The sequence below is a fragment of the Dioscorea cayenensis genome, chromosome 4 (genome assembly GCF_009730915.1).
Source record: "Dioscorea cayenensis subsp. rotundata cultivar TDr96_F1 chromosome 4, TDr96_F1_v2_PseudoChromosome.rev07_lg8_w22 25.fasta, whole genome shotgun sequence".
Lineage (NCBI taxonomy): Eukaryota > Viridiplantae > Streptophyta > Magnoliopsida > Dioscoreales > Dioscoreaceae > Dioscorea > Dioscorea cayenensis.
Window position 1 is genome coordinate 20,985,945 of NC_052474.1, and position 25,380 is coordinate 21,011,324.

The window sequence follows — 25,380 nt, forward strand, 5'->3', positions numbered from 1 at the left end:
AAATTTAATTTGAAACAAATTGAATTGAATGAATTGGTAGTTAAGATGTTGGGTTTCATGACCAAATAAGGAATAAATATGAATAGACTCATGCTTCTCATTTAAAAACTTGTGACTTTAATTAACTACAAAAAAATGAATATGAAAATAGTGGATAAATAATGACTATAAACAACAAAGAAAAAAAAAAAAAAGTGCATAATTTGTTAAGATGGATGGTTGGCTATAGGTTAAATAACCAATAAAAAACAAACAACTTGTAATTTGTAGGTTTTAAAAAAAATTATTTATTAAAAATGCACTTCTCTAAAAATTCAAATATAGAAAAAAACAAGGAGTAAACCTTTTAATAGTCCCTCTACTTTTTCAAATGTGCCATTTGGATTCGATACTTTTAAATGTAACATTTTAGTCCTCAAATTGCTTTAAATTGAGTCATATTAGTCCTTCAAAATCCTAAATCCTAACCCTAATAGGAGAGTCATGTTAGTTTTTCAAAACCCTAAATCATAACCCTAATAGGGACTAACATGATTCAATTATAACCAGTTTAAGGACTAAAAAGTTACATTTAAAAGTATTTGACCCATAAGACACATTTGAAAAGTAGAGGGACTATTCAGAGGTTTATTAAAAAAAAAAGAGTAACAAGTTCATTTTCTTTCACATTAATTATCTACTATATTTTAGACGCTTTCAAATAATAAAGATTTTGAAGTTATTTATAAATTTAAAAAGATCCTGAAATCACCTAAATTAAAATTATATTACAAATTTTAAGATTTTATCGATACATGGAAAGGAAATGATTGAGTCTATGTCAATAAACCTTTTAAAACATATAAAAAAAAATGCAATAAGTTTTTTAAAATGTTAAAAATATAGAAAATTTAAGAAATAAATGAGGTTTAAGAAGCGTTTTATATGCATTATAAATGGTTAATTTTTTTGATAAATCACTGATTTTAGTCGAAATATCGTTAGCTCATCGATTTTGGCTTAAAAGTGCATTAGTCACTAGTCATTTCACAAAATAGCTCACCTCGATTAACATCACACACCGACGCATACCGAAACCCAATTAGCAAGTGCTCCCCACGCGGCCTAACGACAACGTTAGATCCACCGAAACGACTGTTACATAAATTGCTAGTGACTTTTAGTGCAAGACTTCAAAACAAAACCAAAAATTCGAAAGGAAGAACCGATATTTCGGCTACAGCTGAAAGCTGATTATCAAAAAATTAACCCATTTTATAAATTCTACATAATTTAAAAAATTAAAGAAAATTGAAATAAATTGGGACCGTTGATGTCTAAGATCCAACGGCCATGATAATCAGAGAAAGAACCCAAAAACCCTTTCCAAACCCGAGCTTGTTCAGCGACTGCCCGAGAGCCCGCCATGATCCGTTCTCTGCGCGCTCTCCGGAAGCTCTCCGTCTCTTGCCGGCCATCTCCACGTCCACCCCGCTTCTCGGCTTCTCCTCTTCTCTCTGAGTCGCTCTCTCCTTCTCCTCACCTTCTCCTGCCTGCCTTCTCTCTCTGTTCAACTTTTGGGACTGTTTCTCTTGGAGGGAATACCAGTGGATATGGTGGTAATGCTTCTAGTGCTGCAGAGGCGGAGGAGGTGGGGGAGGAGGAGGGGGTGGTGAGTTATCGGCAGACGGATGCGTATGCGGCGATCGAGCTGGCGCTGGACTCGGTGGTGAAGGTGTTCACGGTGTCGAGTAGCCCTAACTACTTCCTACCCTGGCAGAACAAGTCGCAGAGGGAGAGCATGGGGTCTGGTGAGTGGAAAGTTTTGATCTTTGTTTGAGAATTTTTTTTTTGGAGCAATGTATGTGTCCGATTGCTGAAAATCTAGGGCTTTTGTTGGATTGGAAATGGTTTATGTTTCAATGTTTTCCTTTTTATATTTGATTGTAACTGTTTGGTGAATAATGATCTTCTGGGGTCGCAGAAAAATTGCATTTTGGAAGCAATATATTGAAAGGGCTTTTATTTGAGGGTTTAGGGTTTAGTGTTAGATATGTGATCTTTTGTTTGATAGGTTTCTGTTTCCATTTGCTTTTAACTTTTGGTGAATAGGTGGTCATTTGATGGTATTAGAGAAGGTACATTTTGAATGGGATATATTAAAAATGCTTGCTGTTTAGAGGTAAATATGTGATATATATCATATTGTTTGATAGGAATTGAATCAAGATTGGATTCCTTCTTTGAGTAACTTGCAATTTAAGTTTATGTGCTTGAATTCTATAATGATCAGTATGAGTTTGTTATTACTCTATTCATTCATTCCATTTGTTCCCACTGAATACTGGTGAGAAATGCTTGTATTGCTTAAATTAGTCGATACTTTTGAATTTACGAGCATTGATCATCTCCTAAATGCCTTTAAAAAGTGTTGTAACTTTGATCAGGGCATTGTTGTAGCTGATGCTAATAACTAGCTGAAATTCAAGGCATGTGGGGCACTATTATGTCTTTTATGCCATATTAGTTGATGCATTCTTCTACTTGTTGACTTATACGCAATTTGTTTCATCTATAGTTTTTGTTTTAAACTTGGCAATATGTTGCTTTTCTTTGCACCTATTCACTTCGAATTATTAACCTGCATGATGGGGAGTTAAGCAGTCTGTTATTCTTGTCATCCTTGACGTATTGCATATACACTAGAGTGGGTCTTTTCCATGTTTGTGAAAACATAGAAAATTAGCAGCTTGAATTACCTGTTAAAATTCTTATGCGAGCCAAGCATAAATTATAGTTGCATGAATCCATGTTTTCCCTTGACTCTCTTTTACAGGGTTTGTGCTTCCTGGTCAAAGGATTGTAACCAATGCGCATGTAGTAGCTGATCATACTTTTGTTTTGGTGAGAAAGCATGGTTCTCCAACCAAATACAAGGCAGAAGTCCAAGCCATTGGGCATGAATGTGATCTTGCACTTCTTACTGTTGAAAGTGAAGAATTTTGGGACGGGATGCGTTATCTAGAGCTGGGTGACATTCCATATTTACAGGAAGCGGTAGCTGTTGTTGGATACCCACAAGGTATGATAATCAAATTGATATGGATGGTGTACCATTGTTTGATTCTCAACCTTTGCCTGATATGATTCAGCCTTCCTTATAACTTCAGGATAAGGGAAGAAAAGATTAAAAGTAGTTGTTGGATCTTCTTTTGAATATTTAGATCCACTTCTAAGATTTCTTTTCCTCTGGGCAGGTGGAGATAACATTTCTGTTACTAAAGGGGTTGTCTCTAGAGTTGAGCCAACACAATATGTTCATGGTGCTTCCCAGCTTATGGCTATACAGATCGATGCTGCTATCAACCCAGGGAACAGTGGGGGGCCTGCAATTATGGGAGACAGGGTTGCTGGAGTGGCTTTCCAAAACCTTTCAGGTGCGGACAACATTGGGTGAGTTATCCTAGTTGTGTTTTTTTTAATTTCCCTTTGTCATTTGAGTTCACCTCATCATACTTTATAGCGCTAATCTTCATCTGATCATACAAATGCTTCTATTGTTGCAGTTATATTATACCTGTCCCTATCATAAAACATTTTCTTGATGGGATAGAGGAGAAGGGAAACTATGTTGGTTTCTGTTCTCTTGGACTGTCATGCCAGCCTACTGAAAATGCTCAATTAAGAGAACATTTCCGGATGCGCTCTGAAATGACTGGTGTGCTTGTCAGCAAAGTTAACCCTCTTTCAGATGCCCATAAAGTGTTGAAGAAAGATGACATTGTTCTTGCCTTTGATGGTGTGCCAATAGCAAATGATGGAACAGGTAACAGCTAATCCAAAGTAGCTTGTCATCATGCCTGCTTTGGCACTGATCTTCTATTTCTGGAATTCTTTGGCTGATTTGAAAGAACAGCTAAAAATTCATTTAGACTGATGAATGTTATTGAGGCTTATGATTCACTGTAATGAATATGCAGTTCCTTTCCGGAATAGAGAGAGGATAACCTTTGATCATCTTGTCTCAATGAAGAAACCAGAAGAAAAGGCCACTCTTACGGTTTTGAGAGAGGGTGTGGAGCACGAATTCAACATAACCCTCCGTCCTGTGAGTCTGGTTTCTCATGCTCTTTACAGTCCTGTATTTTCAGTCCTATCAACAAGTAGTTAGTTATAAACAACCAGAAGAAAGTAACAAAACGGAAGCAATGAGGAATAAATAGTCAAAAAGCTTGATGTTTGTTTCTTGATATTGATGTTGAAGTTATAAGAAAAGTTTTGATTACTGAAAATAATTCCTCCCTTGGTTTGGTGTTCAACACTAACATGACAATCTTATGCATGGGTATATTTGCAGCTACAACCGCTGGTCCCGGTTCACCAATTTGAAAAATTGCCTAGCTATTATATTTTTGCTGGCTTGGTCTTTGTCCCTTTAACACAGCCCTATCTTCATGAATATGGAGAAGATTGGTACAATACTTCACCTCGTCGACTTTGTGAACGGGCTTTGCGAGAGCTGCCAAAGAAAGCTGGTGAACAACTAATCGTCCTTTCTCAGGTATGCTCTTATCATTATGTGAATATATAATAGATTGGCTCAAAGTCGCATGCTTGAAAAATTTGTTCTCCTGTGAGTTATAATTGCTTGAGCTTTGGTTGGTATTTCTGTCTGAAATTTTGCTGCAGGTCTTGATGGATGATATAAACGCGGGTTATGAACGATTGGCTGAATTACAGGTATTCTCATTCTACTAACATGGCTGATTTTGTATCGTCTGTTTTCTTTGTTTTCTTCGGTTTCATACGGCTCTATTACTGGATTTAACATACTGTTATTGGTACTCAGGTGAAGAAAGTTAATGGTGTCGAGGTCGGAAACCTGAAACATTTGTGTAGACTAGTAGAGGACTGCATAGAAGGAAGTTTACGGTTAGATTTAGATGACGAGAGAGTTATCGTATTGAACTACCAGAACGCAAAAATGGCAACCTCACGAATCCTGAAGCGTCATCGAATACCATCAGCAATGTCTAGTGATCTTGTGAACGAAGATGCAGCAGGCTCAAATTGATTTATTTATTATTAATACCAATTATTCCACTTTGTGTAACAACAACAGGGTGGAGATCATCACTTGATTTTTTTCCATAACTCGTGATGATCTGCAGAAAAATTTTGACATTGTTGTGGTTTTTGTGGTGAACAAATAAACCTCAGTAAAGCTTATCTGTTGTTCCTGCAGCAAAATCAACAGAAGGCTGATATAATTTTTGTGTTCTTTTTACAACAACATTTCAATGAAGATGTATCACACCTTCTATTTGCAGCAGCTTGTGCTTACAATGAATTAGTTCACCATGGCCAATCAAAAGTTCAGGTAAAAACACAGGCACTAATTATAATTAACATCATCACTCAACCTCCCCATTAGCAACATATCCAGCATCCTTCAAATGCTTCATCAACCAAAACAACAATTGATAAATAGCAGGAGCGTTTGGGTTTGATTTCTTGCCTGCAAGAAATGGATACAATTTACCATCCAATTCAATTGACGCCCAAGAAGGAGCTTTCCATATACCCATGTCTCTCATCAGTGTCCTCACATTAACTACTCCTTCCAGAGATTTAGCAGATACATACATGCTAGCAATCAAAACATAGTGTCTTGGATCCTGTGGCTTCATCTCTAGAAGTTTATCAGCTGCTCTTTTTCCAATCTCGATATTTCTGTGAGCTTGACATGCACCAATAAGTGTTGCTAACATTGCAGTGCTCGGCGGGAATGGCATTCTGATCATAATCTCCTCTGCTTTCCTCAATAAACCGACTCGTCCAAATAGATCAACCATGCAGGAGTAATGCTCCATTTGTGGGACAATTCCATGCAAGCTGACCATTTTATCGAACAGCATTTGTCCTTGTGTTACTAGCCCAGAATGACTACAAGCCGAGAGAATGGCCACCATTGTTATGTGATCGGGTTCTATCCCACATTCAATCATCCTGTTGAAGAGCTTCAAGGAAATAGTTCCATCTCCTTGCATTCCATAACCTGCAATCAACGAAGTGTATGAAACTTCATCATGGTATTCCATCATCTCAAAGACATTTCGAGCAGCCAGCATTCTACCTGACTTGGAATACATGTCAAGCAGACAGTTAGACAGCAATTGGCGGCCACCGCCTTTGAATCTGTGTTTCATTATATAACAGTGAAGCTCCCGGCCGTGTTGGAGGTCTGCAACACAGGCACATAGAGATAACATTGTCACCATTGTCACATAATTCGGTTTCATTCCGCAAGAAATCAGCTCCTGAAAAACCAAACAAGCTTCTTTCACTTGGTCTGTGTGCGCAAAGCCAGCAACCATGGCATTCCAACAAACCAAACTCCGGTCCGTATCCATTCTAAACGAAACATAAGCATGAACTGTGTCGTCACACCTTGAATACATTGTTATCAACGCATTCCGGACATTCTCAAACAAATCACATCCCATTCTAACAAGCATGCCATGTATCTGCCTCCCTGATTTCATATCCCTGAGTCTCGAACATGCATTCAAACCGATAATCAACGTCACAAAATCGATAACCGAGGCACCTCTTCTCATCTGAGAGATCATTTTGAGCACCTCAACATAATTACCCATCCGAAGATTTCCTCCAAGAACAGCATTCCAAGTGATTGAATTAACTTCTACATTCTCAATTCTCATTCTTTCCACAAGCTCAAAGGCCTCCGCCCTAATCCCTTTTGACAAATACCCAGAGATCATTGAGTTCCACGAGACAACATCTCTTTCAGGCATTCTATCAAACACATTGCGAGCACTCACGAAATCACCACACTTGGCATACATTGAAACCAATGCATTGTGAACAAACAAATCCAACTCCAATCCACAGCACACAATGCATTTATGCACCAACCTCCCACAATTGAAATCAAGAATCTCACCACAAGCACTGAGAACCGAAGCGTAGGTATACTTATCAACCTCGACGCCATTCCCAACCATCTCGGCGAAGGCAATGATGGCTTCCCGCCAGAGCCCACGACGGCAAAAAGCGGATATCAACAAGTTCCATGACAAAGCACGCTTAATGTTCGACGAAATGACGATGAGAATCGCGTCATGAAGGAGGCCGAGAGAGGAGTAGAAGGACGTCAGCCTGGAGATGAGGAACGGATTTCCGGCGATTCCGATGGTGATACAGCGCGCATGGAGCTGGAGACCTGGTGAGAGAGCTGTGAGAGTGGTGGAGCAGGAGAGGAGGGAGGAGATGGGGTGTTGGAGGAGACAGGGGGGAGGTGAATGAAGATGGAGGAGAAAGGAGAAAGCTTTGAAGGCTTGGGAGAGGTGGCCATTGGAGCAGAGTAGTTGGATTGTGGCGAAGGCGGAGCGGAGTGATGGCTGATCCTTGGATGGCAGTGGTTTCGTCCATGACTTGGGAAAGTACTTGAGTAATTGGTGGAGCTTGTGAGGTGCGGCAATGGCGGTCGGAGAGCGAGATGGCATCAACGTCCAGAGATCTTCTCAGCTCGCCATGGAAGCCATGGACGATGACGAACAAAGCTTCAGTGAAGTGGTACTCGTTTTTTATATTGGTTTTGTTTTTTAACATTATACCCCCTGAAAAATAACAAAAGTTTTTAATCTTCTCATCTTTTTTAAATACTTCACAAGGTTTATTATATACATATATCTATATATGAGATGTATAATTTATTTTAATAATTTATTTTGGTTTCTTTATCAGATAAAAATATAAATATTTTATTGATTAATTAAAATAAATATTATTTAAATTAAATATTAATTTCAAATGTAAATGTATATATAATATCTCAATTTATATATATACTTGAACTCCGAATTTCAATATTTTCCAGGGTGATATGTATAAAAACATTTTATATTTCATTTTCAAATATATATATATATCACTGTCAGGTCTCATCGTCTTCCCGCGAAAACCATTTGAAAACTCGATGAAGATCTCCGAGCTTTCGCCGGACTCTCGTCGGGGAGGATCCCGATCTCCTTCGGATCCGGCGGCATCGCCGCCTATTGAAGAGCTCGAGGCCGCCATTAGCGCTGCGGAGTTTCTCTCCCCTTTCGATCCCTCTGCATCCGCTCTTGCTGCCCGCCTCCGTGCCGCCATTTCCCGCCTCGCCTCCAACCCTTCTCCTCTCCCTGATCCCATTCGATTCCATCTTTGGAAGCTCAGCTACCGCCTCTGGAACGCCTGCGTTGACCTCTCCAACGCCTCCCGCGCCACCACCCCATCCCCGTGCCTTGCTGATCTCCGACTCGCCGCTGCCGATATACTTCTCCTTGCCGGCGCGCCTCCTGGTGTTCCTTCACCTGAGATCAAGTCTGCTTCCTTCTTCCTCAAGACCGGCCTCTCCTATCATGATCTCCGCCGACTCGATCTCGCAGCTAAGTGCTTCGAGCGCGCTACGGATCTCATCTCCACCGTTCCAATCCATGGTGAAGAGGAGAGAAATCTCCTCCTTGAGGTTAACCTCGCTAGGTCCAGAACAGCTTGGGAGGATTCAGATCGGAATCTCGCGATCGCGTTGCTGAATAGGTCAAAAAACCTTGTAGCCACGTCGCCGGCAGCGTTCAAAGCCCTAGCTGAGCAATACCTCCAGTGCGCAAAGCTCGACCTCTCCAATCGATCTCAAGAGGGCGTTGGTCCGATTTCCGATGCCTCGAAGCTATTAAGCGAGGCGCTGGATCTATGCGAGAAGGGAATTTTGGAAGCAAAGGGGAAGGCAAGCGGGGACAAGCTAGCCCTAGAAGGTTTGAGGGAGAGGTGCTTGAAGTTCATCGCTGCGGAGAGGCTTGGGGCGGGGGACTACGAGGGAGTGCTGCGGTGCGTTAGGGTTTTGCGCGGCGGAAACACTAACCCTAGCGCTGGAGAGCATGCGAGCGTGGGGTACGTGGCGATGAGGGCATGGCTGGGGATGGGGAGGGTAGAAGAGGCGGAGAATGAGCTAAGGGCGATGATGGAGACGATGGGGGTTGCGACGGAGGGGGTGGTTCTGGCGGCAGCGGAGCTCTTTGTTGGGGTGGCGGGGGCGGAGGAGGGGAAAAGGGTGGTGGAGGGACTGGTAGGAAGGTGCCAGACTGGGGCGGCAACGGCGCTGAGATTGGTGAGGAGGGTGGCGGAGGGTGGGAATGGAACGGCGGCGGCTGCCACTAGGGTTAGCGTGGTGGCAGAGTTGGCCGGCGACGATAAGGTGGTGGCGGCGTTTGAAGTTCCGGCGGCGGCCAAGGAGCGTGCGGCGATGCACGCGTTGCTGTGGAACTTGTGAGTTTTCTAACACTCTTGGGAACAGATAATGAATGGCTTACTAGTTTCCAATTCTCTTTTAGAATGCTAGTGATTGTGATTAAATCCATGATTTTAAATTTAAATTGCTTCCTTGCTATCATTTCTTTAACACAATCTCCATTATTTTCTTGAATTCTCATATGAGTTTCTTATTCTGTTCTCCTTTGTGATTGAAGTTCTAGCAATGTTTCAACCTTCATTCAAAGCACAACTTTAGATTTCGATCCTATTGTTAAGCTATTTTAAGATTTTGAATTCAAGAACCTAGTTTTGATGGTTTGTTTGTATTTTCAGTCTCCAATTTTTTTTACTGATGTGGTCCATCTTCATTGGATTTATCTTAATGATGTTGCAGGGGTGCCATTTCACAAAATCAGTAAAGTTAGTATTTTTCGGATGTTTTAGAGTGATTTGATATACCCTTAGTTCACTCTAGATTGTGATCTTGCAATTTAGAAAAAAATATAGGCCTCAATTCTTAGTTCTCATATAAACAAAATGCAAATTCTGCAGTTCATGCAATCTCTTGTATGTTATGCTAAAAGGTTGGTTTTACTGCCTTTGAATGCAGTGGAGCTGATCATTTTCGTTTGAAGGATTATCATACTAGTGCAGAGATGTTTGAGAAATCAATGCTTTATGTACCTAATGATGAGGAGAACAGACCAAGACGTTCAAACTGCTTCAGAGTGCTCAGCCTTTGCCACCTTGGTCTAGCTCAACTGGACCGAGCTCAGGAATTCATTGACGAAGCTGAGAAGGTAATAATACTTCCTTAGAACCAACACTATGAAGGTCTTAATTTCCAAGCAGTTAGAAGCCTATCTCGTTATGATGAACTCTAGAAAAACTACTGGCTATTTTCTCATTAGTATTTCTCCTATTTTGCAGCTTGAACCCAACATCAAGTGTGCTTTCCTTAAGGTAGTAATTTCTCACAAGAACCAAATTTCAGAAAATAGAATCAGATCAAGAATTTTGCCATCATGTTGCTTCCACATAAATGCAGTTTAAGATATATCTGCAAAAGAAGGATGAGAAGCAGGCCATCAACCAGATGCAAACCATGGTTAGCTGTAGTGACTTCAACCCTGAATTCCTCACCCTTTCAACACATGAAGCCATTGCTTGCCAATCTTTTCCTGTAGCAGTTTCATCATTGGCCCTTCTCCTGAACCTCTACTCACCAGGGAAGCCAATGCCAATGTCAGAAGTTGCGGCTCTCCGTAATCTCATCACCCTCCTCCATCGAAGCTCTGACACTGACCATGAGATCCTCAAATACACAAAGCATGCTAGAATGCGAATGGCTGAGCTTGGTGCTGATAACTTCTTCGGGAAAGGAGCAGTCAGGAGCCGAGAACTGAATTGGTTTGCGGGGACTTCGTGGAATATGGGGCTGAAGACTGGAAAGGATAAGAGGTTTGATTTCTGTGCGGAGTTTTTGGAATTGGCCGCAGAATTCTACAGCACAAGCATTGACGGAAATGAAGGAAACCCTGCTATGCTATGGAAGTCATTAATTCTAAGTGTCAGTGCTATGATCAGTGTAGAGGAGCAACTGAAGGTTACTCTACCAAGTTCCGACATCAAGAAGGCTATAGAAATGCTCAACAGAGCTGGCAAGGTATGATTAGCTCTCCCCAAAATTTTCTCACAGTTTGCCATATTAGAAATGAGCATCAACATTTACTTCTTATGCAGATACTTTCCACACTGCCACCATCCATAGATCAGACAGGTGAGGAGTCAACCCTCATCTTCCTCCACACTTTCAACACATACCAACTCCTCAACAGGCTTGATGTAAATGACATCCGAAGCCAGCAACTCCAGCTGATCAAAAACTTTGCTTCCTTGAAAGCATGCACACCAGAGCATCTCCTTCATCTTGGTCTCGCAGCCTCTCAAGGCACACTGCCCAACCTAGATGCAGCTGAGTTTTCTCTCAATGCCTGCCTATCTGCAGCACTTGCTTTACCGTCACCAGACTACAGGATAATCAGCATTGCGATACGGAAACTAGCTGGTCTGGGTCAAGTGCATGGCAGTGATGCTGCTTATAGCATATATAAGCAGGCCTATCAGATAATAGTTGGTCTCAAGGAGGGAGAATACCCGGTCGAGGAGGGCAAATGGCTGGCAATGACTGCGTGGAACAAGTCAGGAATGGCAGTCAGGCTTCGACAAGTAGACACGGCGAGGAGGTGGATGAAGATGGGGCTGGATCTTTCCAGGCACCTTCCAGGCATGAACATATATACAAGAGAAATGGAACAGTGCTTTGAGAACTTTGAGAAACTTTGTGGCAGCACCAATAGTTTTACATCTGAAGCAGAAGAGACTGGCACTAAATCCATCAGCTAATTTTACGGTAAATCATGTGTTTGTATAGCTTATGTTGATAAAGAATCAAGACATTGGATTACAGAAAACAAAAACAGATAATTAGTTATTTTTCAGTATGAGGATGCAGAAACACTTAATGACTTCAGAATTTTCCATTCAAGGAATCTACCTTTGGCATGGGAGATATATATTATTAAGTGCCGGAATTACATTTAGAAAGTCCGTAGAGGTCATGCAAAATAAAACACCACAAACGCTTCGAATTTGAAATCCTTTGCTAATGAATCTTTGCATCTGAAATGCAAGTGTTACGGTAACTCCATAATTTATTACTGCAATAGGAATATCTACTGTCTAAGGCAAGCACCCTTGCCGAGAGGAACGCCTCGTCCTGGTGCCGCAAGTGGTGCAGCAGCAACCCCTCTCCTATCTAGCAAGCACCTAAAGCGAGCCAGTCTTGTAGTAACTTGCTTTGGATCTTCGGCTAGCATCTCCAATGGCGTCCATAACCGTTCTTCGCACATATGCAACATTTATGGTAGGTCAATAAACATGGATACAAATATACAATATTGATATAATTTTGCCATGCCATCTTATTAGCTTAAATTTCTGAGTTGATATTTAATTTGTATTGTTATAAAACAGATTACCTGCCGCAGCTGCTGCACGAGGCCAAATGGTTTGTTCGATGTCTGATGCATCTACGGTTTCACCCCACATGCATACCTCACCACCCAGGATCAATTTCTGTTGTTCAGGTTTGCTAATATTCTTGAGAGGCTCATTCATATAGAAATCTTGCCATGTTATATCTAGGTGATCCAAGTACCACTTATCTTGATTACTAACAATGCACCTTAATCCGGCAGCTACTACTGCTGGTGCAACTCCACCCCCAAGCCTTTGATCGGATGAATTAGTACATGCTTTTTTAGTCATTGATGCTGTTTTAACATTAAGAGATTCAATTAAAATGGAAAATACTTACCAATTATGTACTACGGTTTTGGGGTTCAACTTGTTACCAAAGTTGTTGAATGTTTCCTCCCTGCTCACCATTGACACAGTTGCAAGAGTGACTGAGTTTAATGATTAAGTAGAAACCCAGAAACAAAGCGAATGTACCAGTTAATAGGTTCGTATCCATGTTTTGCTGCTATACTTTGTGTTCGCAAGACGAAGTATTTGTAGGCGTCCGACTCATTCAACCTATGGTTATCCAACCTGTGGATTAGTAAGCACAGAAAGCAATTAATTAAGTAGGTCTTAATAGATGGGAGGCTACTCTGAAGATAAATGAATGTGTTGAAAAAATTTTTACAAACCATTTGTTCACGTGCGAAGATGTCGCCCAGCAACCTGAAAAAATAGATTAATTGCAACTTCTAATTAGATGCAAAAAAACTTAGTGAACAAATAATGATAGATATGACAAAAGCATTCAACTTACTGGTGTTAACTTCATCGCCTCCCAAATGGACAAATTTGAACTTGAAAATCTTACTGAAATCTGAAATGTAAATCATAAACTCAATAGATTTCCAGCAGTAAACGTGATCAAGTCACTTAGTTAAAAAATTGTTGTGAAAAAACTTTAACGGCATGTTATAGCGATGTGTTAATTGAATGTATCAGTAAGTCTGGCCTTTACATTATGCAAATAGAGCAAGAACTAACCTGAAAGAATTCCATCTATTACTTTGAATGCCAACTCATTGCTAACATCAAGTGGCTCTTGGCAGTTAGCAGATGGCCATAAAGAAGGATAACCGATACCCCTGAAAAAGATAATAGGATGAGGTCATTAGATGCAAACCATGATATATATTATCTAGAACCCGATTCAATCCAAAAACTTCAAGTTACCAGGATGAGACAAGATTTTTATATTTCCATGCATATTTATTAACTTAATTGACGTGGGACAATTATTCAATATCAGTAGTCAGTAGCCAAGGATATAATTTACCAATATAAAAATGGATTTACTATATATAATAATCACCAATTTAAGTTCGACAAATAAAAAAGAAAAAATGAAGCTCGCATTTCCTTTGTAAGCAACTTTAGAATTTACACAGTCTATTCCAATGCATTATGACTTACAAGTCTATTTAGAAAAGGATTGATAAATATGAATATATATATGATTGATCACAGATATACAAATTTAAAAATCTAAAATAAGAGTTACCATGATATGGCATGGCCAGGCACATCGATCTCAGCCAATACATTGATACCCCGCTTTTCTGCATACCTACAAATTTAAGAACTTTAGTTATTAGTCTGGTATTGGACTGCTAAATATTTTCGACAGTTATTTCCTTTTTGATGGTTGTTAACTAAACCTGAAAGACACTGCTAATTTTTCTATAAATGGTTTTTCTACCATGCTTGTTATTCACTTTGAGAAGTCAAAACATAGTTAATAGTAGATATACACTTACTGCACAATTTCCTTAGCATCAGCCACTGTGTATCTCTCAGAATAAGAGTAGGCGCCGTTCCAGAGTTTCGGATACGAAGGAATCTCTATTGGAAAGGACTCCCTGTCGACTATATGCCAGTGTAGAACATTCTGTGTGTCAGACGAGAATGATGTATGTAAGCAATTCTGTTTACAGATTTTATTTTACCTATTTAACAGCTTAAATCATGACTTCGAAATATTTAAGATAGAAACAAGCAAGCTGACACATTTTAGAATTAAGACCAAGTGCCAAGGAACAGAAAAAGATATCAAAATGAAATCTGAAGTTACCAGCTTAGAGTAGGCCATTGCGTCGATCACTTTCTTTATCATCGACAGTGGCTGATAATGTCTTGATGTATCTGCAATATGCATAGTAACACTTATGTACACTGAAGAATTAACTGTTAATTTGCGTAAATCATGAACAGACTCAACTGGGTCAGTTAGTTCTAGTCATTATAAAGGTGCATATAGATGAAAATTAGCTCTTTGAGAAAGAAATGCCGAATAGAAGACTCGAGTAAGCCCACCAATTAGAAGTCCCCGGTAAGAGAACCTTGGTTGATCAATAATATTCCAGGGAGCACCATGAAGCTCGATAGTTCTAGTCATGAGATTGAAATCACAGAGTTGGCTGAATGTCTGCAGAAACAAAACATGCAACATATGTTTAGCTTATAGCTGAATTAATCAGCAGCAAAATCATCGGCAGGTTCTCGATATTCATAAATACCTCGAAGGCATGAAGCGCTCCATAAACTGTCGATGCCTGCAATATCAATCAAACAAATTGATATGCTAAAGAAGTTATATGCCGAACCACGAAAGGTTTCTTCTTTGGATGTTTCAAACACACCAAATGCATTTGGATAGTAAAACAAAGGTTTTGATTGAGAAGTAGTTGGGCAAGTATTTTCCAGAAGTAGACCACCTAACATTTATCTGCAACAAAATCAAACCACATAGTCGAAATTCCTCACCTCGATGTATCCGTATATCAAATTTCCAGTTGCAGGAATAGATAACTTATAGGATTCGTCGACGCCATAGTACAACTGCAAAGAAATCGACAATATCTTCAATAACGAACTCTATTCTACTTACACATACTTATTGAAAGAAAAGGCGAAAGTATTACCGAATCATTGGATGAAGAAACAACAACATGAAGACCAGCAAGCAAATTATCAGAACCATTTACTTGTCCTTCCACACTACGAGACTCTCTCACAAGCTCAACCATCCTCTCAAAACCATCCTTCAAGATCCCCGAGCCATCGGAGAACTTACTACCATCAGTCTTCAAAGCTAAATCACTGCTCAAATAAAGAGTCCGGGATCCCCGGCTCACCGACGCCGGCATTGGCCACAAATGAACATCACCATCAACCACCACAACAAAAGCTAATAGATAAACCACAACAAACCCTAGAAACACTCTCCGGCCACCACCACCGGTCACCTCCCTCAGTGGCATTTCCGTAATTATCAACAACAATCCTGCAAACAAGAACTCAATGCAGCATTGAATTTGTAGGCAATTAAACTACAAAAAATGGATATCAAACCTTGATTGGATCCCAATTAAAAACCCTAGAAAGCAAAAAAGCTCTGAGAAAACCCAAGATCCAAGAAAGAAATAAAAAAAGGTGGGATTTTTATAAGAAGCTTGGAAGGAAATAAGGAGGGAACAGAGAAGGCCCACGGAGAGGAAGACGAAAGCAAGAAGACAATTAAGCTGGGAATCAAGATGATAAGAGTGGAAAAGTGGGATCTTTTTTTTGAGGAGGAGAAGAAGGAGGGGGGATTGGGTGGGTATTCTGGGAATCCCCGGAGATCCGGTGAGGGGTGTTTTGGGAATTTAAGAGGGGTAGAATGGGAATGAAGAGGAGGGCATTTCGGGAATCCGGGCATCTTCTTGGCAGTAAAAAGCTCACGAGAGCTTCTTTCGTTTTGTTCGTTTATAGCTCACCGGCCAAACCTTCCCGCCAGCCAAGCACTTTAATGTCCTTTTTTTTTGCATTTAAGACCCTGAGGTTTTGTAATTTGTATAATTTGTTCAATGTTTTTTTTTTAAACCAAAAAAATTGTTTTTGTTGCCCTATAAAATTTGTAATTACTAAAATACCCTCATAATAATAATATATTTTTTTTACTTTATATATTTTTATAGACTTTATAAAAGGACAGATTGATTTTTGTTTTTAGTTTTTTCCCCAAGAAAATGAAGAGAAAAGTATGAATGCTGTAATTTTTATTTATTTATTTTTGGGATTGATTTTTTTTATTAGAGAAGTGTTTAAGTAATAATGATTTGTTGGATGTATAAGTAAATATTATTATTACAGGATTTATATTGTAACAAATATATATGTATATTTATATTATTAAATTTTAAATTTTAAATGTTTTTGAACAAAAATCCTAGAGATTCTGTCCAATCTGTTTGTTATAAGTGTAAGATTGAACAAATCTAGATATTTAATTTGAAAATTAGATAAGTGTTTAAGTAAGTTATAATAATTTGTAGGATATATAAGTAAATATTATTATTACAGAAATTATAAATAATTTCGCATTAAATATAACTTAAATATTGTAATATATATATATATATAACTTTAATCTGTTTGGTAATCCACGACTATTATCATTATAAACAGTAAAAACCTTATTTTATAGTGTTGTACAGTAATCATAAACAATAAAAAGTACAGTGTTTATATAAACAAATAACTGATGGATGATGATAGCTTAGATTTAAAATATCCATAAATTTCAAACCTAAGAATATATTTTCCCTACAATATATATATATATATATATATATATATTATTAAATTTTTAATTTTAATTTTTTTGGAACAAAAATCCTTGAGAGATTCTGTCAAATCTATTTGTTATAAGTGTAAGATTGAACAAATCTAGATATTTAATTTGAAAATTACTTATATATTACCCACTAAAAAAATTGTTATTTCACTTTTTATACCACTATAGTTAAAAATCAATTTAGAAATTGTATAAAAAATTCATTTCCTTATCTCCTTTGTATTTATTCAAAAAAAAATTTATCAACTTTTGGTTAAGAGGGCTTATTTGCAAATTTGTTAGCAAAGAAGCCTAGTAATTTATAGATAAATTAAATAAATAAGTTTAAAGAAAGCGGCACCATACACATGCTGTCCTTGTGTGTACTGCTAATAATAATAAATTTTAATTTATTTCAATATAAAAGTTTGACCGTATAAAACGTAATTTATAGATAAAGTAAATATATTAAAAATTATTTGCACTTGTGTGGATTGCACTAGTAATAATAAATATTAATTCATTTTAATATAAAAGTTTGAAAGTATATATAAAGTAATGGAACATTAACTTTGTGAGTTGGGAGTGGATTTATATTTATTTAGTAGTAGGGTCTCTTGGTATATTAAATTATTAATATCAGATTTTTTAAGTAAGGTATTCATGTTTTTACTAAAAATACCGATTCGAATATCAGTTCACTCAAAGTGAAGACATAAATAGGTTGAGGTTTTTAATTTTTTTGCTTGTGCACATTTTTTGACGTAACTTGTTCACTTTATACAAAAAAAAATATTTATTTAGATAGAAACCAAATAATGAGAAAATAAAACAAGTTTTTTAGTAATAAATTTTGGAGTTTACCTTATATATATGAAATAACTATTATATATATAGCATTATGTATATAAAAAAATTGAAGTTAAAAATTAATAAAGAAATATTAAATAGCATGTTTTAATATTTATGAGTTTTAGATGTTTATTGTTATAAACTCCATTATAACAATAAACAAGAACTTAAATTTTTATAAACTAAAAAAATTATCTAGTCAATTTTTTTTGGTTTGGTAACTCACCAAATTGAAGTGAGTGCTTGTGATTTTTTTTTTCAATTTTATTGTTAAATTATATATATACACACACACATAAAATAATAATAATTTTTTAAAAAATTAATCAAATAAATATCACCTAAAAGATTAACAAATGTATACCTCTAATTGTTACTGATATAATGGCATTACTAGTAATAGTATTTGTGCTTTTTATTAATTTTCTTTTATACATCTAATTGTTACTATATATTCTTGTTTATTATAGATATATATATATATAATGCTAAAAAATAGAAACAAATCAGTGGGGAAAAAAAAATCATAAATAGAAATAAATCTCTTTCAAAGTTTGAGCACATGTATATGCTTCCCAACTAATAAACCACATTATCTTTCACCATATATATATATATATATAAATGAAACAACCTGACTTCCATTTATAACATTGACATCCAATCATAGATATTATGTTACACTTTAATAATAATAATAATAATAATAATAATAATAATAATAACAACAAAATGAGGTGCTCTCCCCAGTGTCCCCATAAGAACTACCCCTGCAAAAATTATTCTTTACCCTCTTCTCTTCTTAATCTTAGAAAATAAAATTAATAATTAATTAATTTATATCTTATAAGTTTTATAGTTTAAACTTTTAAATTTTTTTGTTTTATTTTAATAAACTGGACAAACTACATTAGTGACGCATATGTGAAATTAATACATCAACACACTTATGTACTTATCTTATATGTGAGCTAAAATTGGAACTCGTCTGGTAAAGATTAGTGCCATCCAGAGATCATTGATAAACATAAAATTATAATATACACACGCACGCACACATAAACATCCCAGATTTGAGAAAAAAAGAAGAGTGACAGTAAAGATGAGAGAGATAAGCACATATTGGTGTATGAACAGTGTCATAAACAGTGCCTGAGCATAATACCCGGTTCATCAGGACACTAAACAATCATCGGATTGAATTCCAACGGTCTCAATCGATGTTTATAGGTATATTGGTAATTACATTCGATATGCAGAGGATTGATCCTATATATATATTGTATGAGCATATAAACAAATATGGGTATATTGGTAATTACACTCTTATACAAGGGGAACGCAAGCAATAATAAGATAGCAATCGAAAAGATGGAAGTTCACAGTACCTTTTAAGAAACAAAAGGAATCTTGTCTCTAATGCAATGCTTACCCTTTTCTTTGTTGGCTTGCATTCAATAAAAATACATATTTGATCATACAGTGGATGTATCTTACAACAAATATGACAGTATATGGTTCAATTAAAAAAAAAACACATAAAACTTTCACTTGATTTGGTTGGGAAATAGCAACTATTCTTCAACTAAACAATATGGGATAAAGACTATAAATATATAATTATTATATACATAATAATTAATTTTAAATAATAATAGTTATTATTATTTATTTTTAATAATATGAATAAGCCACTCCAAACACATGTTTTTATTATTACACATCAATCTTATATTAAAAGTCTAGACCAACTGCATGGAAATCAAATACATTATTATTAATAATAAACAAATATTGTTATTTAGAAGCAAACAAATTTTAAATTTTAAAATATTTATTTTTTATTAATATTTATTAAGTCACAATCGGTTCAAATATAAATTTTTCTGCAACCTCAATATTTTTTTACCACTTAATCCTTCGCTAAAAAAAACAAAACAAAACTAAAAACAAAAACAGAAACAAACAAAGAAAAAAAAAACAGAAATTACGTGGGAAAGAATTAGCTATACATCAGACTCAAGCCCAGCTCATTGAAAGCAATAAGATCTATAAATTTTTCTCTTCTTATCTTTTGTCACTTTGCTGGAATTAAAAAAGAGAGGGAATGATATGTGGATGACAAAGATCCAAATGCAACTTGAATTCCAAGAAGAATCCAAATAATACAAAATGTTCTTTTAAAATATATATATAAATATATACATAAACAAAAATGATAAACATTTTTTTTTCCTTCTAGATGGTCAAATATTTGAAGCTCCTCAAAACTTAGATTCCAACTTGACATTGATATCTTGACAACCAAACATTCAAAGTGGTAGGGAAGCCTAACTTTCAGAGGAAAAAAAGGAAAAAACATCTTTGCCTTTTAAGCAAATGCATGCACATGCTACATGAATCACAACATTATCATAGTTCCAATTGATAAAATTCATGAAAAAATTAACTGTTTTTTTGTGTTAATGAAAAGCAATTTATGCTTAAAAAGCCAGAAAATAAACTTATATGAACACTGAACAAAACTTACCTTCAAAATTCAGCGGCCTTGGCACATATGTTGATAGATAATATACAGTGTCAAATAGTTTCATCAATGCTAGATAGCATAAATCTTCTTGTATTCATTATTTAGTATCTCCGAGTCTGAAGCGACCGACAGAGTGAACGATTTCGACCTGCTTCTAGATGTTCTTGTTATATTCCTCAAGTTCTTCTCTTCGATTCTATGTATAATAATGCAGTAGCACATGGAACCCATCGTCGTTAGCATTATCGACGTGCCTATTGCCAATGTACACCAAGATAGCCACCACCCATTGCGGCCTACTACAATGAAGGTGAGTGCTACGAAGGCGATCGATATGAAGAGGCAAGAAATCCACATCAGTTTGTTCATCACAAAAACCATCAATGTCTTCGCCTTCTGCTGGATAACAATCAGCGAAGTCTGGACTACCACAACAGCGAGGGAGATGAAGAGGGCCAACGAGTCAAACACCAAAAACACAGTGAATGCTGGGTCGGTAGCAATGTAGGCTTCCCCTAGAGTATATCCGTCGGTAGGATCCTCAACATACTGACCGGGGACTGTAAATATTGCAGCAAAAGCTACAGTGGCTATTAGCACAGCGACGACAGTGTTTGAATTGATAGCATTGTTAAGCCCACTTATGTGCAGCTTCTGCAGCCTCTTTCTTATTTTCTGAACCCTCAGACCTGTTTGACGGGTTTGCCGGAGTTGTGATTGGACACCATGTTTTATATCACTAACCGTCTGCTTCAATTGTTTCGCAGTCACTGGAGCTGTATGTTTCACTACTACAGCACCAGCTGCTCTTAAAATGGTGGCAGCTTCTTCATTAGATATTCTTTCTGCAATTCCAAGCGCAGTCTCGCCTGCTCGGTTAACTGCATTGACATCGATACTTTCAACCGATAATAAAGCTCGCAAAACCTACAGAATCAGCAGAAATAGAATTCAGAAACAATGAGTGAATAAGAATGTTATAACTTCTATCACCAAACTTTTTGATCAACATGCAACTCGAAACATTGTCACCAACCTCAGGACGTCCCTTCCTCGTAGCAATATGGAGTGGCGTGTTACCCTTGTTATCCTCCAAGTTGATTACAGAAGAAGGATCAGGTTTCAGCAGCTCCATTATCATCTCAACATTATAGCCTTTCACCGCCATATGAATTGGTGCCTGACCCTTCTTATCTGTTCGCATACCAAGACCAGGATCCTTGCTTAAAAGGGTTTTTACAACCTCTACATGACCCATTCTTGCTGCTGAATGGAGGACAGTTTTGCCGTTGTTACGAGCAATCTTTGCAAGACTTGCATCTGTTTCTAATAAAAGATTCACAACGTCAATATGACCTTGAGCCGCAGCAGTATCCAAGGCCGTAGAATTTCCAATGTTGGTAGTCATGGCAAGAGGAGGGAAAGACGATAAAAGCTCTTTTATCACTCCTGCAGAAGCCAAGAAAATCAGAAAACTGAAATTCAGCATCATATAACAAGTTCAATATCATGATACAGATCTTTTGACTGAATGCACTGATTTGAGATCATATCAGAACAATGGTGATAAATCATGGCAGTTCCATATTTGAAATAGCATTTAGCATATAAATTTGGTGCAATTAAAACTAGTAAAGCATAATCCATTGTATAAGAGTAAAATTAAATGGTTACCAGCATGACTCTGCTTGGCAGCAATATGAAGAGCATCAAAACTGTTGTTCGCCTTGATTGCAGCCGCCTGCATATCAGAAACCTTCAAAATCTCACAAACAACCTCAACATGTCCACTCTCTGCCGCAACATACAATGCAGTCTCTCCGTCCTGGTTCTGCTTCGATACCAAGTCCTTCAACTGACTCTCTTTACACTCTGAAATTGTCCTCTCAGCAAGTGCAGTGTTGCCAGCTCTTGCCGCAAGATGGAGTTGTGTGTCACCACGCTTGCAGATATTGTCCTTCGGCTTCTTCTCCCTAAAGCTCTGCAGCTTCTCAAGAGCAGCAATTCGAAAACTCTGCTGTTTCTCCATCTCCACAGATACAAATCCTCAAAACAAGGATCAAATCTTCTTTCTTTTTCTACTTCTACTCTTCTTTCTCTTCTTCTATCCAATCAACTCCATTGAAATGATAACATATTGTTCTCTTGTCACTCTCTTTAAACTCTAACACAGATCCTTTAAAAAAAAAACAATCTTTTTTCAGTAAAAGAATCACTTTTTCTTCTACGAAGCAATAATTCAACAACTTCAAAAACAATGGTTCAAATTTCTCATAAAAGAAACCCAAACTTCTTCAAGATTTCAAGCTCAGGAATAATCTTCCAATTCAACAAATCCACAAACTAGGGTTTAGATTTCTTGGAATGAGAAATAAAAATCCCAACTTTTTCAGAATTTGAAGCTCAGTTTAACCCCCAAACACTAATTCACCTACCCAAACCCTTAAACACAAACTAAACAAGATAATCTCTCCATCAAAACAACATCAAACACCAAACAATGATAAAAATTAATGAAAAACAATAACCCAACAAACACATACCTCAAAAATCCAAACTTTTATTGAAGATTGACAACAAGAACAGAAGATAAGAACTCTGAAACAGTTAGAAGACCATAAAAAGGAGTCCAACCAAGAGAGAACTCTTTGAAGAAACCATTGCTGACTCTCGTGTGCAACTTAAAGAATGGATTGAGAGATGGATGATTCTCCATGGACTCTAATGACTGTCACCATTTGCACTGCTTTCCTCCCACCTTCTTCCAAGAACGAGCAAAACGAGCTCTTTGCCTCAAAATTGAATATAAAATTTGATTGCATTCCCATCCTACTGCTTTCCTTTTTTGTCTTTTTTTTCTCCATTTTTTTTTTATTACTTTAAATAAATTTCCAAAAACAATTAGATAAAGGGAAATTTGTAGTTATACCCCTACAAAAATAATTTTCATATTCCTTATAAAAATGTGTAATTTACCTATGTACCCCTCTGAATATGATACACCTTGTAAATGATTATGGCTGAAAATTTTTATAAAAAATCTTGACTATTCTTTGCACTCGCCAATTAAGTCTACTGGCACCGAATTTTTGCATAAGACATTTATCATACAGAAAAAATAGATTCAAATTTTAATTCACATAAATAATAAAAGATATAAGTGTTATAAAAATTAACTCCTCACATGTACCTATCCTTATCATGTGATTTATCTACATTTATATATATAACTTTGCATCCCCGCTTAATTCATATGCCCTTTTATACTTAATAAGATTAATTAAATATAAAAGGGTATTATATATATATATATATATATATATATATATATATATATATAGCTTCTTTTCTAGTATGATTAATTTGATTTTTTTTAAAATAACATTAGTTGGTTAGAGGATGATGATACCTTAATTAGAAAGGCAAAAGAATATTAAATAATAATAATAAAAAAAAACATAAGTGATGCTGATTTATGAGCAACTCTACTTGATCAAATTGCTTAAACAACACATCACCATATCTTTCAAAATACTATAATAAATTACTACTTATAGTTTGAAACTGTTAAATTTTTAATTATTAATTGATGGCTGCTATAACTAATTTGACTCAAATTTTGGTTAGTTTTATAATGATTCTTACATGAGATTAATTACTCCTTGTTATAGTGAGTTTTTTCTTTTTTATTATCTAGATACATATGTATGCATACATGTGTTCAAGAGTTCATGATCTCATGTAATTGTTTTTAATTAACAATACCAAAAATTAAGCAAAGCGATATTGTCTTCTTATTATATCTATGAAAAAAATATTTGTCTGATCATAGGACAAAAATAATTATTTTTTTGTCCCTTGTCAAGAATACAACATATAATTATACAAACATGGATAATTATATGTTGTATTCTTGACAAGGGACAAAAAAATAATTATTTTTGTCCTATGATACAACATATAATTATACAAACATGGTAATGTATAATTAATTAATCATTATTTATGTGTACCTCTTTATATGGTTCTTGAGGAGTTATGGTCAATCAAAAATTGGACAAAGTTGTAGGAATGTTCAGAGGTAGAATTGGGCCCATTCATGGACATTGATGTTAAGGGCTTCTTTCTTTTGTGGAGGCTGTCAATTTTTTTATTTTTATTATTTTTTGTCTTTATAAAACATTTTAAATTCGGATTTCTTCTCTTTGTCTATGTCTTTTTTTTTTTACATGTTTATCCTTTTAAAACAGAGAGTTAAAAGTACATTATTGGTCCTGTATTATATTGTGTATTTTGATTTTTACAGGTTAAAAATGCACATCATGACCTTTTATAATATACTTTCTCCAATCATTTTTACTTGTCTAATTTAACTAAATCACATAGATTAAGAAAGTTGGTTGATAATATAAAATTTATAAAAATTATATTAATTTTTTAAAATTACTTTTATTTAAAATATATTTTAAAAAATGTATAATTAAATATAATTTATTAGAAATTATATAAATACATTAAATAAAAAAAGTAAATTTGAAAAAAAAATTAATATTTCACAAATTTTCTATATAAATAAGTAAAAATTATAAAATAAAATCTTTAAAATAAACAAGTAAAAAGTATAAAAGGAGTATATATATATATATGTGGTCTACTATGGATATCACTTGAGAGATAGCTTACGTAATAATATGTTAAGATCTTTGTATTTTTTTTTTTAAATTAATCAATAATGAGGTAGACATTAAAGACTTATGTATTTGACTAGAGTGATTTGCAAAGTAATTTTTTATTATATATATTGATAAAATAAGTAAGCCACTATTTACATCATCTATTATATATGTGTGAGCAATTTAACCTTCCAACTTGCTATATGACATATGTGACTCCCAACGGTGGGACTATATAATATTAGTTTTTACAAAGTAACAAACACTATATAGATTAGTGATGTACTCACGGATTAAAAATTAATCATCCAACCCATATATCTTTAATTGGGAATGAGAGATTTAGAATGTGA

At 36.0% G+C, this 25,380-nt stretch overlaps 5 protein-coding genes across 6 annotated transcripts; 2 read left to right on the top strand and 3 right to left on the bottom strand.

The window, feature by feature from the left end:
* The first annotated feature begins 1,385 nt into the window (after window positions 1-1,385).
* On the top strand, window positions 1,386-5,239 carry LOC120259087 (protease Do-like 10, mitochondrial). The gene is made up of 8 exons (XM_039266625.1): window positions 1,386-1,790; window positions 2,816-3,061; window positions 3,237-3,432; window positions 3,546-3,805; window positions 3,960-4,087; window positions 4,337-4,540; window positions 4,669-4,719; window positions 4,829-5,239. Exons 1-8 carry the CDS (start codon window positions 1,406-1,408, stop codon window positions 5,051-5,053), a joined length of 1,695 nt encoding a protein of 564 aa, XP_039122559.1. The 5' UTR covers window positions 1,386-1,405; the 3' UTR covers window positions 5,054-5,239.
* A 115-nt stretch (window positions 5,240-5,354) lies between these two features.
* On the bottom strand, window positions 5,355-7,541 carry LOC120259086 (pentatricopeptide repeat-containing protein At1g71490-like). Its single transcript, XM_039266623.1, has 2 exons — window positions 6,116-7,541; window positions 5,355-6,037 (listed from the first exon to the last, which is right to left on the bottom strand). The coding sequence occupies exons 1-2, from the start codon at window positions 7,506-7,508 to the stop codon at window positions 5,394-5,396; spliced, it is 2,037 nt and encodes a 678-aa protein (XP_039122557.1). The 5' UTR covers window positions 7,509-7,541; the 3' UTR covers window positions 5,355-5,393.
* A 440-nt stretch (window positions 7,542-7,981) lies between these two features.
* Window positions 7,982-11,759, top strand: LOC120258770 (TPR repeat-containing protein ZIP4). Its single transcript, XM_039266205.1, has 5 exons — window positions 7,982-9,309; window positions 9,905-10,094; window positions 10,225-10,257; window positions 10,343-10,960; window positions 11,038-11,759. The coding sequence occupies exons 1-5, from the start codon at window positions 7,982-7,984 to the stop codon at window positions 11,698-11,700; spliced, it is 2,832 nt and encodes a 943-aa protein (XP_039122139.1). The 3' UTR covers window positions 11,701-11,759.
* A 64-nt stretch (window positions 11,760-11,823) lies between these two features.
* LOC120259169 (beta-hexosaminidase 3) lies at window positions 11,824-16,098 on the bottom strand. Of its 2 annotated transcripts, XM_039266715.1 has the most exons (15): window positions 15,730-16,098; window positions 15,300-15,661; window positions 15,142-15,216; window positions 14,895-14,930; window positions 14,692-14,803; window positions 14,450-14,520; window positions 14,136-14,266; window positions 13,880-13,945; window positions 13,363-13,463; window positions 13,136-13,195; window positions 13,011-13,044; window positions 12,811-12,909; window positions 12,674-12,733; window positions 12,336-12,586; window positions 11,824-12,196 (listed from the first exon to the last, which is right to left on the bottom strand). In XM_039266715.1, exons 2-15 carry the CDS (start codon window positions 15,636-15,638, stop codon window positions 12,030-12,032), a joined length of 1,602 nt encoding a protein of 533 aa, XP_039122649.1. In that variant the 5' UTR covers window positions 15,639-15,661; window positions 15,730-16,098; the 3' UTR covers window positions 11,824-12,029. The 2 variants fall into 2 exon arrangements, with proteins under 2 accessions (XP_039122649.1, XP_039122650.1); XM_039266716.1 differs by having other exon boundaries at window positions 15,300-16,098.
* A 4,237-nt stretch (window positions 16,099-20,335) lies between these two features.
* On the bottom strand, window positions 20,336-23,191 carry LOC120259261 (ankyrin repeat-containing protein At5g02620-like). Its single transcript, XM_039266834.1, has 4 exons — window positions 22,898-23,191; window positions 22,029-22,530; window positions 21,391-21,803; window positions 20,336-21,281 (listed from the first exon to the last, which is right to left on the bottom strand). The coding sequence occupies exons 2-4, from the start codon at window positions 22,381-22,383 to the stop codon at window positions 20,424-20,426; spliced, it is 1,626 nt and encodes a 541-aa protein (XP_039122768.1). The 5' UTR covers window positions 22,384-22,530; window positions 22,898-23,191; the 3' UTR covers window positions 20,336-20,423.
* Window positions 23,192-25,380: the final 2,189 nt, after the last annotated feature.